The 16,242-nt window shown below is 39.8% G+C and overlaps 1 protein-coding gene across 4 annotated transcripts in view; it reads right to left on the reverse strand.

Annotated features, from left to right (window-relative positions):
• Positions 1-7,291, reverse strand: part of garem (GRB2 associated, regulator of MAPK1) — a 141,213-nt gene extending 133,922 nt beyond the window's left edge. For 2 of the 4 annotated variants that reach the window (XM_072570439.1, XM_072570438.1), the window contains exon 1: positions 134-215. Coding sequence is in view for 2 of the 4 variants with exons in the window: in XM_072570440.1 (XP_072426541.1) it covers positions 134-274; positions 6,959-7,067 (250 nt within the window). In the remaining 2 variants the exon portion in view is untranslated. Of the gene's footprint in view, positions 1-133; positions 275-6,958 lie in introns of those variants that run through there. The other 2 variants (XM_072570437.1, XM_072570440.1) reach the window with 2 other exon arrangements.
• Between the last annotated feature and the right edge of the window lie 8,951 nt (positions 7,292-16,242).

Genomic DNA, 16,242 nt, shown 5'->3' on the forward strand with positions numbered 1-16,242 from the left:
GGCTGGAATTGAATCCAGGTCCCTGGTGCTCTGAGGCAGCAGTGCTAACCACTGAGCCACTATGCCACCATATGACATTATTCCCAAAAAGATTAGCTTTTTTGGTACAATAATTTATTTATTCAAGTCTTACCTCCATAATGAACAGGAATCTCTATTTTTGGTCCTATCACATAGTGACCTTCTTCCAAGCTGTGAGCAGTAATAGTTGTCCATTGTCGACAGGAATGAAGTAAAACCAAATCATTTTCACGAATCCCTTCCACAGTTTCCCCTACAAAAATATTTAAATTTTATTACAGACAACAGATAAAATGCATGTGCTTCTTTATAATTGGAAGATATTACAAATAACAATCATCCTAGTAAACAGACCAGTCAAAACTATCTATGCCATGTATATGTTCTACAAGAGCTCCTTGCCACTGCTCTCCATCTAACTCAATGTGGATAATCTTTGTTCCTTTTCTCTCCTGCACTTGCTAAGCTGCCCCTTAAATATATCCACACTATTTTCTTGAAATGCTCCTTGCTCCACATTCAATCAGTTTTTAGAAGAAACTGCTTGACCATATCCCCTATTGATTTTTTGTGACTCTATTTATGTCCTCTAGTTTATTCAAATTATATGCATCCAAATATCACTTTATAATCTTACGAATTTCTGTTTCTTTTTATTTAAAAAAAAGAATGATATTTTAAGAAGCTCAAGTTGAAAGGTGCATCAGAAATTTATGACCGAATCTTCATTCTGCCCTGGAAGACTCAGGCAGGAATTGCAAAAAACATCAGCTTAAGGTGTGCCCAATAAGAGTAAACGTATCAAAATAAGGTCAATATATTTAAATATACAAGTCTTTTACTGTAATTACAGTAACACTTGATATTCCATCCTGGTTACTAAATAAACATGTAATATTCAGACTAACTCCTTCAGATAAAACTGTTCATGATGCTGTCAGTCACTCTGAACAAATGTGTCGTTTCTTTATGATATTTCATGACATCCTTGTCATTTCATCTCTCCCACCTTTTACTCTATTCCTGAACTTCACTTTTGTTTTTCTTGAAGGCTTCCCAGTTTAACAGCATAAAGCCCATCACATATCTGAAAAGGGTCATTGGACCTTTGCTTTCTCTCCACAGATGCTACAGACATGCTGAATTTCTCCAGTAATTTCCATTTTTGTTACCTTTCCTTCAATTCTGAACAGTCACACCAGATGGGAAGCATTAACTGCTTTCCTCTCCCAGAGGACACTAGATCAGATGACTATTTCAACAATTTCTTTATTTTAGCTCTCCAGTATCTTTCTTACATTTTAGTGTGAAAAACTTTTAAATTTGAGGTCAGGTTAAGGAGTTATCTAGTGGAGGTTCATAAAGAGATTCAACAGTAGATACAGTGAAGCTGGAATATGTTTTCCAAGGAATGGCAATCACAAGCAGATTGCTACACAATGCAAAAACACTAACATTTCTGACATGGAATTCCAATCAGGGCTCATTCAGATACAAAGCCATACTTCCATTCTGACAGCTTTTACATAGTCCAGAACAGCCAGGTGAAGGCAAACCACAACCCAATTTTTTACAGAAGTTAGTTGCTGCAATCTGTAATTTACAGGTCCAGTTCATATTAGTACTTCTTCAGAATTATATAATACTGTTAACAATAGCAACCTTTATAAACTAGCAACATGCTGAACTGGTATGTTTTCTTAAAGTGACTAACAAAAAAGTAATTCATTTTTGGCCGTGGATTTTATCTTTCAATTCTTTCATGGGATGTGGGCATCATTGGTTGGGCTGACATTTCATGTCCATTCCTAATTGCCCTAATGGAGGACTGAACCACAAAAGATAATGCACAAATATTCCAAATAACCACAGTTAATTAACTTTATACCAGTTAGTAGGACCTGCAATAATTGCTACTGACTAAATTAGTCACATCATGACTAATGCACTATACATATGAAGGTCCAACATGCTTTTAAGATATTTTCTAAACAACTTGCTCAGAAACATTATTTACACACTCTGGTGTAGATGGAACATGAACCAAGGTATCCTATCTCAGAAGTAAGCATACTAGATCTACCTATCCCACCCCAATTCATGCTTTTAATACAGTTCACTTCTAGGCTGTACATTATTGTTTTGCCATCTTTCTACAGATTTTTTTTAATGTAAAAGCAAGTAAAAGTTCTAAACCACGTCAAACATCTCCCATTTAACAAAACAAAAATTCCTTTTGAACAGATAAATTTAACAAGTTTCAAAATGTTTATCACACAAACTAAGTCCGACACACATGAAATGAAGTGCTCAAATTTTCCGAATGAACACATTTTGAAGCTTTTCATGGAAGATTTTTGGCAACTTGCACATTTCCTGCAAATTTCTGATAACCCACAAAAGAAAGCATGACTAAACACATTTGAGCATGTGTTTAGCTGAGTTAACCTCAGACTTAAAACAAGTTCTAACTACTAAAGTATGCAAATTGTCTTAGACATACTTGAGAGAATTAAAAACTTTCAATTAGATATTCTATTTTGCTGAACAGTTTAACAAACAAAAGTGAATAACTAACATTGGCATTCTATGAAAGATCTGCATAACTACAGAGGGTTCTGCAGCCTTCCCTGCAAACTAATATAGCATAAGAGGTACGGTTAGTAAGTTTGCAGATGACACCAAAATTGGAGGTGTAGTGGACAGCGAAGTGGGTTACCTCAGATTACAACAGGATCTGGACCAGATGGGCCTATGGGCTGAGAAGTGGCAGATGGAGTTTAATTCAGATAAATGCAAGGTGCGGCATTTTGGGAAAGCAAATCTTAGTAGGACTTATACACTTAATGGTAAGGTCCTAGGGAGTGTTGCTGAACAAAGAGACCTTGGAGTGCAGGTTCACAGCTCCTTGAAAGTGGAGTCGCAGGTAGTTAGGATAGTGAAGAAGGTGTTTGGTATGCTTTCCTTTATTGGTCAGAGTATTGAGTACAGGAGTTAGGAGGTCATGTTGCGGTTGTACAGGACATTAGTTAGGCCACTGTTGGAATATTGCATGCAATTCTGTTCTCCTTCCTATCGGAAAGTTATTGTGAAACTTGAAAAGGGTTCAGAAAAGATTTACAAGGATGTTGCCAGGGTTGGAGGATTTGAGCTATAGGGAGAGGCTGAACAGGCTGGAGCTGTTTTCCCTGGAGCGTCGGAGGCTGAGGGGTGACCTTATAGAGGTTTACAAAATTATGCGGGGCATGGATAGGATAAATAGATAAAGTTTTTTCCCTGGGGTAGGGGAGTCCAGAACTAGAGGGCATAGGTTTAGGGTGAGAGGAGAAAGATGTAAAAGAAACCTAAGGGGCAATTTTTTCACGCAGAGGGTGATGCGTGTGTGCCAGAGGGAGTGGTGGAGGCTGGTACAAGTGCAACATTTAAGAGGCATTTGGATGAGTATATGAATATGGAGGGATATGGGCTGGGTGCTGGCAAGTGGGACTAGATTGGATTGGGATATCTGGTCGGCATGGATGGGTTGGACCGAAGGGTCTGTTTCCATGCTGTATATCTCTAGGACTCCATAGGGTTTGTAACAGAGGTCAGCATTTACTTCTAGGAAAATGCATTAGGATATTAGCAATTTCAGCAGATAGAAGTTTAAATCATATCACCAAACCAATTCAATGCAAGTCATTGATTTGTTTTCTATTATTTCTATTTAGAGAAATTATCATCTGTTCAGGTCGTGGCTCCAGCAGAAAAATATAAATACAATTACTGGAAATCTATTTTTCTTTACAAAATATACTTTGCTATTTACTTTGAGTATCAGTACTCTAGATAATGTCAAACAAACTATGTTTAATAATAACTGATATCTGTATAATGACAATACTGCACAGTTTTGATCATTATTCCAAATTTGTGATCCCAGATCTGGAGTTCATCACTTCAGCTATAATGCTGAATCTCACAACTGTACAATTACAGATGGGTCTATTCATTTTTATCCAACTGGAAAAGATGAAGGGCCCAACAGTTAAAATCAGTTCAACTCTGCTTTCTATTAGTCTATATAAAACCGCATATAGATAAAGAACTGGGCTCAGATTATAAACTGCAACATTGAGAGAAACACAGATGAGATTCACAGAAACCATTGATTCAGTTCTGAAAATGTTCTGTATGGATTGCCCAAATATATAAACATTCCCAATATAAGCTGTTTAAAATAACTTTAAATTGATTACAAAACATTTGTATATCTCAAACTATTAATTATTCCAGTTTTATGCTGACCTGGCTTAAGTTTTGGCTTAAATCACAGACTATTCCTTTTGCAGCTAGTGAGCTGGTTCCTCTACTGTTTGAAAATACATTTGTCAAAAATTTTTTTTAAATCCATTAGGACTTAAAAAGGCTGCATAGAAATTATAGTACAAATGCCTCCATTGTTTTAGCACCATGAAAAGCTTTCAGCAAGAGCTATCTACTTGAATTCCATTTCTTGACTTTTTTTACATAACCTTTTGTTTACAAGAATACTTAGGCACACTACACCCTTTCCCAGCTAAACTTATTGAAACTAGGGTTATCTAAAGCAACTAGTACTCTTCTGGAGTAAACTATCTGTAATCCTTCCAACCGTGCCCCCCCTCAAATATATCAAAAGCACTTCAAACATATGAAAAGGAAATGGGACGGTGTTTCATATTTAACGCTGAATCAGGATATCTATTTGACATAAACAGAAAATGCTGCTGAAACTCACACCTGGCAGCATCTGAGAAGAGTTTCAAATCCAGTAAAACAGGGTACAATACAGAAACAGGCCCACTATGTCCGTGTTGACCATGATGCCATTCTAAACAAATATATTCTGCTTGCACACTGTAATTTGCGTCACATATAGACAGACTGGTTAAAAAGGCATTGGCATGCTTGCGTTTATTGTTCAGTCCTTTGAGTATAGGAGTTGGGATGTTATGTTGAGGTTATATAGGTCATTAATGAAGCCTTGTCTGGAATACTGTATCCAGTTCTGGACACCTAGTTATAGGACGGATATTATCAAGCTGGAGACAGTTCAGAAAAGATTTACCAGGATGTTGCCAGATATGGAAGGTTTGAATTATAAAGTCTGGACAGGCTGGGTCTTTTTTCCACTGGAGCATAGCAGATTGGCAGGTGACCTGACAGAAGTTTATAAAATAATGAGGTGTATAAACAGAGTTAATGGTAGCCAACTTTTCTCTAAGATGGGGAATTTCATGACTTTGGGGCACGCTTTTCAGGAGAGAGGAGAAAAATTTTTAAAAAGGCATTAGAGGCTTTTATTTTACATAAAGGGTGGTTCACGTGTGGACTGAACTTCCTGAGGAAGTGGTGGATGTGGGTACAATTACAACATTTAAAAGACATTTGGACAGATACATGAATAGGAAAAGTTTGGAGGGATATAGCCATTGTTTAGTTTGGGATTGTGGTCAGCATGGACTGGTTGGATCAAAGGGTCTGTTTCTGGGTTGTATGACTATGACTATTAGGCCACAAATTTATACATACTAAATAAGTGAATTTCCATTGTCATTTTAGGATTCATGGGAATTTTAACATGCTAAGACAGTGTTGGGTACTTAACCTGACTATAACGTTGGCAATAACTTTGGAATTGAAACAAAGACCGTTCATCTCTCTCCACAGGTGCTGCTCGACTTAAATTTCTCCTAAACTTATTTCAGAGTAATATCTTCCACAGTACTCTGTTGTTGTTTCTACTTGCTATAATGTCAAATGCAAAACTGTTAAAATCATTTACATCACTGTCACTATTTATTACATTTTAGTCATGAATTCAATTTTTGAATACTTCTACCCTCCTTCAGAACTTTAGATTTTTAGTTCAAGTAGAAAAAAAAATCGTTCAGTCTCAGAATCACAGACAGAATAAATAAAAATCAATAAAACTAAAACATTTTAATGTGTAATATAATACAAATGCTGGTTTCATCCAGTACAGTAACTGCCTTTGACAAGATAATTGTTTCCTACATAATACACTGATTTTACTATCAATGATTAAGAGACTTACAGAAACACCTCACCACTTCAATCTTCTGAACTTGGACTGACTGCATTTAAAGCCATATGTGTATACTTTCAGTTGATCAACCATCGCACTGTTTCAAGAGGAATTTAACTAAATTCACATTTAGAACTGCAGAGTTATTTGAGACATGCGATAGTATTATGCTTCATCCGTAAACAATAAGGCAGAGGGGGGGAAAAATCTACAGAATACGGAACAACGTTCACTTCCGGCACAGACTACCTCGCACCTTTGGACTGCAATACACTGATTTATTAGAAAACCAAAACTTGGTTCAGTTACCAAATATCCTGCGAATTATATCAGACCATTCGGCAAACCAACTGAAGTTACGACTTTAAAACATTTGAATATATCTCATAATTTGACAATAGACTTTCTGAAAAACTTTCTCATGACTTCCAGGAACGCATAAGTCGTGACCGGCGCTGACCACAAATCTACTAAAAGATAAATCGTCTCTCTACGCAGAATTTAAAAACGAAACAAGCAAATATAAAGTTACTCAAGTCCTTCCTACAACTACAACACGATGTTTCCAGTCAAAAATTCACAATCAATATAAAAGTTTACATATCGATCCAACTTTGAAGTTATTGTTTCAATTTATTATTCTCAAAACCAGGCAATTTGAAAACTGCGCAATAAGCCCTGATAAAATCTGCATCAAACAGATCCCACGTCCGATCTTCATGAAGATTTTATTTTTAAAGTTTTAATGATTGTGGTTCACATTTCGACAGGGTAACCTCAGTTATTGATGCGAGGGGCCCCTGACCTCGGGTGGAGACTTGGCCCTTTCTTTACCCAGTTCCCGGCCCGGACCCTGAGCTTTCTCACCGTTCTCCAGCTTGACGAGCTGCGGTAACCGGTAGGTGCTGACCAGCAGGTCCAGCGGCCTCGACACGCCGCTCCACTCAATCTCCCTGGTGCTGCTCAGTGTCTCCATGGCGCCCGACCCCGGGCGGAGACGGGTGGCGTTCACCCGCAGGTTTTCCCGGGGGCTGGACTGCGGCTGCTTGCACTGCTGTCGAGCTGGGCTTGCTGCCGGACTCCCGCAGCGCCATTACCAGGAGTCACACACTCCGCTCCGGGAAGCGGCCGACTTGCCACTCGCAGCAGACGACAGAATGGTGCAGCAACATCGGCCCATCCTGGCTCCACTCCCACACGGGCCCCTCCCCCTACTCCCGAATCACTCTCTCATCACACAAACCGCCCCCTTCCTCCGCAAGTCCCTTCTCGCTGCAAAGATCCAAACTGCAGCCCCTCACCTCCCTGTTACTAACATCTCATTCCTTCCACACTCCGCCCGGTTCAATCCCACCCTTCTCAGCTAAAGGATTTAAAAGTGATAATATTACGTTGAACGTAAGGTTTTTACACCAAAATTGAATACGCTTGTATTTTGGTAGAGGCGTCAACATTTCTCAGTTTTTTTTGGTCTTGGTTTTCTGGTCTTTTTTTTCCAAATTCCTTTATGTCGATTTTAATGGTTGTTGCGTTTATCTAGGTTATAAATTCGAGTTTTAAGTTGCTGTTTATTCTTGCCGTGTTTTCTCCATATAGCCCAGATATAGGTGTCTTCATGTGTTCTTGTACTTGTAAGTTAAGTGAACAGCTAAATTAATTTCTATAATTGCTGAGTCTTTTTCATATGTTTGAATTTTATTCCAGAAGCATTTAAGTCGCTTGTCCACATCAAGGGTGGAGCCGGTGAGTCAGCTTATTAGTACTGGAAACAATCAGACTTGTTCTGATTTGACGCAAACTTAAACTGTAATTTGAAAGGAGAATAAATAGTACGACAGTTTAACTAGTGATGGTTCAGTTCTGCACAGACTAAAATGAGAGCTAACTTCGTTACTGGTCATTACGATTCAACACTGCAATGTTTGGAAACGCACTATTTCTTGTTAGCTGTAAATCATTCTATTTACCTATTTAGAATTATTTATCCATTTCTTGAAATCTGGGTCAATTTGGAAATGAACGGCTATTACCCAAATCACTAAGTGGGAAATTCTTTAGCGTACAGTACCGTATCTAAATTTCCTTTAGCAATATATACATTTTTGCTAAATCAAAATGATCTAGTAAAACAAAGAAATGTAAATGAAATAATATGAAGTGTTATAACCATTTGATTTTTTAAATTGACCTCATGATGCTTGTTTGGAAACCTCGTGCTTGCACGATGGATTCTGTACAGCAACAATTGTGATTTTAAGGTGTGCGTTTCACTCTTATTTGGGATAGGTTTGTGATCCAGAAAGGAAGTAATATGGGCCAATGCTTATTGACTCAAACACCTTGCATTGATTTTCCTTATTTTTCTTTTTAAACTTCATCACTACACATTATTTGCGAGCCACAGATACAAGACACGGGTTAATTAATGGTCAACGTTTTTTTCTACTTACTTATGGGAAATCAGTATCACTGGCTGAGCTAGCATTCACTGTCCATACATATCTGCCATTGAAAGTCGTGATGGGCTGTCTTCTTGAACCACTGCAGTCCATATGATGTAGGTAGATCCACAAAGCCATTAGGGGAGGAATTCCAGGACTTTGACCCAGTCACAGTGAAGGAACAACAGTATCTTTCTTAGGTTGGTGAGTTGCAAAGTATTTGCTGCCCTTATCTTTAAAGATGGTTGTGTTCATGGGTCTGGAAGGTTCTGTCTAAGAACTTTTGGAGAATTTCTGCAGTGCATCTTGTAGATGGTAGACATTGAGTGTCAGTGGTAGAGGATTTGGATGTTTGTGGTGCCAATCAAATGGGCTGCTTTGTCGTGGATGGTGTTAATCATCTTGTGTTGTTGGAGCTACTCTCAGCAAGGCAAATGAGGAGTATTCCATTACACTCTTCACTTGTGCCTTATAAAAAACCTCCCACTGATTAAGTAGTTGCTCCCAGTCCACTTGAGTCAAATCATATGTTAGTAAAATTAGCCTGTTTACAGTTTAGAACTTTTATTCCTGGCTCAGCCTTGCCCTTTTCTGAAATGATCCAAATCTAATTCAGTTTGGTCACATTTATGCCTACTGTCTGTTCCCTGTGAGCTAACCAATCCTCAATCCATGCTTACATGACTATTTTAAGATTTTATAAGTGCCCTTTTATACCCTCCTTAATTATAGATTCAAACATTTTCACTATGACATAATGGCATTGTGGTAATACCACTAGTAATCCAGAAGCCTAGGTTAATTTGAAATTGGAATTTAGTTAATATATGGGAAATTAAACACTAATGTAACAGTGATCACAAAAAACTCAAATGGTTCACTAAAGTCTTCTAGGGAAGGAAATCCTTGTTTAATCTGACCAACATGTAACTGCAGACTCATAGAAATGTGCTTGATTTTTAAGTGTCTTCTAAAATGGCAGTTATATTAAATCCCTCAAAAGTTTAAGAAAATAAATGTGACTGGATGAATCACCTGACATTGACCTAGATATCGGAAATAACGCTGCAGATTCCGCCTTACTAATATATGGGGGCTAGTGCAAAACTTGAAAGAACTGTCAAAGACTTGTCAAACACAGCCAACATTGTCTGCAATGGATGATTCCATGATATGACTATGTCCCAGACTCCAGAATCAACATATTTGGCAATGACATACCCACAATCAGTGATATGCACTTGACTGGAAATTGCACTGTTATTAACTCTGGACCATAGGAGGTATCATGGCATCGGTCAAATGTGAGCAAAGAAACCTCATGCTGATTATTACTACTGTCTTGCTCAGCTTGTGATGAATCAAATTTCTTTCACATTAACAGAAGCACAGAGAATGACAGAAGCACTGAATGTACACTGAGTGGAGGACTTTAATGTCCTTTGGGAAGATTGACTTAATAGCATTAATAGTGACCAAGCTGACCAAGTTAAAAAGGACACTGCTGCTGACAGGTGGTGAGGAAGCCTATGAGAAGGAATCTGCCAAGATGCATGAATCTATTGCAGTACTGGTAGGAGTGACCATTGTTGATTCCTTGTGAAGATTAAATACTGTCTTCGCGTTGAGAACATCCTTTATCATATCATGTGGCACTACCACTGTGCTAAATGGGTTGGCTTTTTAAATGATCTAGCAATTGAAAACTGGGCACACGTGAGGTACTTTGGGCCATCAGCAGCAGAAGACTCGTATTCAGCTACAATCTGTCATCTCAGAGCACATAATCCACTCTACCATTGTAATCAAGTCAGGGGATCAATGCTGGTTCATGAAGAGTGCAGGCAAGCATGCCTGGAGCAGCATCAGACATGCCCAAAAATGGGGCATCAACCTGGTGGAGCTAATTACAAGCCAAACAGTGAAAGCAGCATATGATAGATAAGGCTAAGTAATCCCACAATCAACAGATCAGATCAAAGCTGTGACATCCTGCCACATCTATTCATGACTTGTGGTTCCCCAATCCCCATAACTTGGCATGACAAAAGTCATGTACTACATGGAAACAGACCCTTCAGTCCAACTCGTCCATGCCAACCAGATATCCCAACCTGTATGTCATTGGTTTCAATATGTACAATGACCTCCTTCTGGTCCCTCTTTCCCCCTTGAGAACATTCTGAAACATCCTGGCACCAGGGAAGCAACACACCATTCTGATTTTTCGCTGCTGGCCACAGAAATGTCTATCTGTGCCTTGGACTAGACAGTCCTCGAACACAATTGATCTCTTGGAACCAAGTGCCCATTCTTAATAATGGGAAGCCCATCACCTCAATGCGAGAGACAAAGCTGAAATGTTTAGTCTTCAGTACCAAACAGATGATCCATTTTAGTTTCCTCCTGAGGACCCCAGCATCATAGGTGCTGGATTTCTGCCAATTCAATTCAAGAATGGCTGAAGTGTAGAATACTACAAAGGCTATGGGCCTTGAAAAGATTCTGGAAATAGTAATAAAGATTTGTACTTCAGAACTTTAATGATGTTGGCATTTAACCAGCAATGTGGAAAATTGCCTAGATATGTCCTGTTTGCAAAGATCAAGACAAATCCAACCTAATCAATCACCATCCATTTAGGCTATTCTCGATCATCAGCAAAATAATGGCAGGAGTCATTGTCAGTATTATCAAACAGCATTTGATCAGCAATAACCTGCGAACTAATGTTAGATTGGGTTCTACTAGGACCACTCCACTCCTAATCACATCACAGATTTGGTTCAAACCTGTGCTAAAGAGCTGAATTCCAGAGGTGAGTGGAGAGTGATTGGATGAAGGCAGCATTTGAGAATATTGCATTAAGGAGCAGTAGCAAAACTAGAGACAATGGGAATTGGGCAGAGAGTAGGGGTGGGGAAATCTTCCCTGATGATGTCAAACCTTGCATAGAGGAACATGGTTGTGATTGTTGGAGGTCAGTCATCTCAAGTCTTGGATAACTCTGCAGAAATTCCTCTCTGTAGTATCAAACACTCAAGCATCTTCAGCTGCTTCATCAATGATCTTCCCTCCAACATAAGGGCAGAAGTCGGTCTTTGTGTTGATGATTACACACTGTTTAGCACCATTCACAACTCCTCAGATACTGAAGTAGTCCATGCCCATATGTCCAACGAGACTTGGAAGATATCCTGGCTTGAGCTGATAATTGGAAAGTTGCCTCAAATTTGTGTGCCTTTTATGCTGTGACCATCTCTAACAAAAGAGAATCTAGGCATTGACTCTTACTGTTTAATGGCATTTCTTTTGCTGAATTCCCATGGTTACCATTGACTAGAAACTGAATTGAACTGAACTAGTCATATGAATATAAATGGTGACTGGAACAGGTTTTTGACTAGAAATATTAAGGTCAGTAACTTACCTTTTCTATGCAATGTCTGTCCATCATGTATAATGCACATGCAACAGAAAATCTCTGGAAAGCAGTCAATTCAAGAAATTGGGAATACAGAAAAATAAGGGAAAAATCAAGTTTTAAAAAAACAAATATTTTGGTCAGTCACACACTAGAAATGGTGTTTCAAAACAAGAGTTGAGACTAGATACTGACATGGATGTTACAATCTTAGCAGATTATCTGCAATGGCTCAAATAAATTGATGTCCAATGTTCAAGAATTAATCTACCAAGTTCTAAAAGCAGATTTAGAATGTACCAAGGACAGGAATTCTGCCAAGACGTTTGTCAAAATATAATCTAAACAATTAGTTCTCACAGAAGTATCATGAACAAAGGAAGCATTTAACAATAATTGGTGGTTTTCTACTCCTTTAATCACAGGCTAATAATACAGAAGGGTATAAGGCAAGATGTACTTCATAGAATCCATGGAGTTACTTGAAAATAACCAAGAGTAGAGTTTGTGCACAATAGTCCGTATGGTGGCCAAGAATTTCAAAACAAGTTGATAATTGAAATCCTGATTCCTGATGAAGAGCTAATGCCTGGAATGTCCATTCTCGTATTCCTCGGCTGCTGCCAAACCTGCTGTGCTTTTCCAGCACCATGCTCTCGACTCATGCTTGCTTTCAATAGCCAGTATACAAGGACACCCAGGACCCTTTGTAAATCAATCCATTCTATCATCATTTAAATAATATTCTACCATTCTGTTTTTCACAATTTCATACTTACCCACATTATACTGCATCTGTCATGCATTTGTCCACTCATTCAATTTGTCTAAGTCACCTTGAAGGCTCTTGACATCATCCTCACTAACAATCCCATTAGTTTTGTGTCATCAGAAAACTTGGAAATATTACAATTGATTGCCCATCCAAATTGATGATATATATTGTGAATAGCTGGGGCCCAAGCACTGATCGTGGCAATCACTCCCATGGCTTGTATGAGAGACTTAGTGCCTGCCTGTTGAATGCACACGTATGGTAGGACAATATGAAATTATCAATTTATTTTGAAATTCTTGGCCACGATACAGACTATTGTGCACAAACTCTACTCTGCCTGACCTGCTGTGCTTTTCCAGCACCACACTCTCAACTCTGATCTCCAGCATCTGCAGTCCTCACTTTCTCCTATTGAAAGCAAGCATGTAGATGCAGCAAGCAGTTAGAAAGGAAATGCTATTTTGGTCTTCATTGCTTTGAGTTCAGGAGCCAGACAGCGTTACTGTGGCTGTGGTGAGATCACATAGAGTCATAGAGATATACAGCACGGAAACAGACCCTTCAGTCCAACTCGTCCACGCCAACCAGCTATCCCAAACTAATCTAGTCCCATTTGCCACTACTTGGCCCATATCCCTCCGAACCCTTCCTATTCATATACCCATCCAAATGCCTCTTAAATGTTGCAATTGTTACCAGCCTCCACCACTTCCTCTGGCAGCTCATTTCCGTACACATACCACCCTCTGTGTGAGAAAAGTGCCCCTTAGGTCCCTTTTATATCTTTCCCCTCTCACTCTAAACCTATGCCCTCTAGTTCTGGACTCCCCCACACCAGGAAGAGACTTTGTCTATTTACCCTAACCATGCCCCTCATGATTTTATACATCTCCATAATGTCACCCCTCAGCTTCTGAGGCTCCAGGGAAAACAGCCCCAGCCTATTCACCCTCTCCCTATAGCTCAAATCCTCCAACCCTGATAAATCCTTGCAAATCTTTTCTGAACCCTTTCAAGTTTCGTAAAATCCTTCTGATAGGAAGACCAGAATTGCACAATATTCCAAAAGTGACCTAATCAACGTTCTGTACAGCTGCAACATGTCCTCCCAACTCCTATACTCCATGCTCTGACCAAAAAATGAAAGCATACCAAATGCCACCTTTACTATCCTATCTACCTGTGACTCCACTTTCAAGGAGCTATGAACCTGCATTCCAAAGTCTCTTTGTTCAGCAACACTTCCGAGGACCTTACCATTAAGTGTATAGGTCCTGCTGTGATTTGCTTTTCCAAAATGCAGCACCATGTATTTATCTACATAAAACTCCATCTGTTACTCCTCAGCCCATTGGCCCATCTGGTCAAGATCCTGTTGTAATCTGAGGTAACCTTCTTTGCTGTCCACTGCACCTCCAATTTTGGTGTCATCTGCAAACTTACTAACTATACCTTCTAGGTTCACATCCAAATCATTTATATAATGATGAAAATTAGTAGACCCAGCACCGATCCTTGTGGTACTCCACTAGTCACAGGCCTCCAATCTGAAAAGCAACCCTCCACTACTACCCTCTGTCTTCTACCTTCGATCCAGTTCTGTATCCAAAAGGCTAGTTCTCCTTGTACTCCATGAGATCTAACCTTGCTAACCAGTCTCCCATAGGGAACCTTGTCAAACACCTTACTGAAGTCCACATAGATCATGTCCACCGCTCTGCCCTTATCAATCCTCTTTGTTACCTCTTCAATATCTAGAGTGTAATATACAATTTTAGTCTCCCTTCCTAAGAAAATATATTCTTGCCAAAGAATGTTTGGAGTAAAGTTACGAAATGGGGTAAACTCTTCTGCTTGAGTTAACCCAGCAACACAGAAAAGACTTATCCCGTGCAGTAATCTGTGAAACTTCAATAGGCCAAGAATTAGTTAAAGTAAAAGTAACAACTTTATTTCTTAAAGTATAACAGAGAATGCTTAACTGACCACGATTTACAACTCCTTCCTCTAACCTATCTTTTACTTTCCCCTTCTACATTACTAGTCTGTTAAAATGCCCCGATTTAAGATTTACAAAACAAAACTATTTATCTCAAAACCAGGCAACTTTCTGTTCTTCTCTGTACAGGGGAGCCTTGATTATCCAAACAAGAGGGGTGGGCACTATTTTGTTCAGATAATCAATTATTCAGTTCATCAATTAAATGCCTTACCTCTGGGGCTTGGAGTTTTTAAAGTCTGCTCCCCGTTCAGGAGACTAGCAGCAGCAGCACACAGCACGTGAGACCCCGCCTCCAACACAGCCCCCCACCCCTAATCCCCTTCCAACACTGCCCGCCCCCAACTCGGTCCAACACCGCCCCCAACTCGGTCCAACACCACCCCCAGACCCCAGCACAAAGCAGTGAACCCCCCCAAAACTGCCACCAGAACCCCATCCAACCCTGCCCCCCATCTGCCCCTGCCCCCAACCCCATTCAACCCTGCCCCAACCCCCATCCCCCCCATCCCGTCCAACACCACTCCCACCTGCCTCTGCCCCCCCACCATGGCCAACCCCGCGCCTGCCCTCTAATCCCATCCAACACTGCCCCCTGCCCAACACTGCACCTCTCCAGGGCATCCGGACTGTACGCCAACAAGACTGCTGCCGCTGCTGCCATTGTGGGGTAAGTGTCCAACTAGCGCATGGACACACACACAGCTACAGCAACTTTTTGACAGGTTCCATGTTTGCCCCGTACAGGACAATGTTGGAGAAATTATCTGGGTAAACGGGGAGGGGGCGCAGTTAGGGTATACCCCTCAGTAGAACTCCAGGGAACATATGGGGAGAGAAAGGGCAGGAGGTCACTCATTTGGAGACTGTTTAATCACTGTAAACAAAAGACGTGATCACTGTTGGAAACACATCTTTGATGTCATTTTTATTGGGACCTCGAGATCTCCTTCTAATAATCCGATTTTCGGATAATTGGTATTCGGATAATCGAGGTTCCTCTGTATTCCTGTCTTCCTTTTTTTCTTGGGGATTCTACTTCACTGATCAATAAAGGTACCTTTAAGAGAGCTAATTTTCAGGGTGTCTCTACATGCTGGTGTGGCAGTTCTCCTCTCAACTGTACAATTTTCCTCAGTCTTATACCCCCAAAGCATCGGATTGTGTCATCGGCTTTTAAGATTGTCAATATACTCAATTCAAACTTGATTGGAATTTGATATTTTCAGGGTATAATTTAAACTGATTGGCCAAATTTGTCTCAAAGCACTGGTTGAGTTGCTATCTGTTCTGAACCAAATGTTACATTGTAAAGTCTCCAGCACTCTTATGTGCTTGCCAAGTCCTTCACTCTCTTAAAAAGTACAGTACACTTCTACCCCTTCATAACAAGGTCCATTAGACTGATTGCTGGGATGGTATGTTTGTCATAGGAGGAGAAATTGGTTGATTGGGCCCGTATTCACTTGAATTTAGAAGAATTAGTGAGGATCTCATTGAAACATATGA

Source organism: Chiloscyllium punctatum, chromosome 5, assembly GCF_047496795.1.
Source record: "Chiloscyllium punctatum isolate Juve2018m chromosome 5, sChiPun1.3, whole genome shotgun sequence".
Taxonomy (NCBI): Eukaryota; Metazoa; Chordata; class Chondrichthyes; order Orectolobiformes; family Hemiscylliidae; genus Chiloscyllium; species Chiloscyllium punctatum.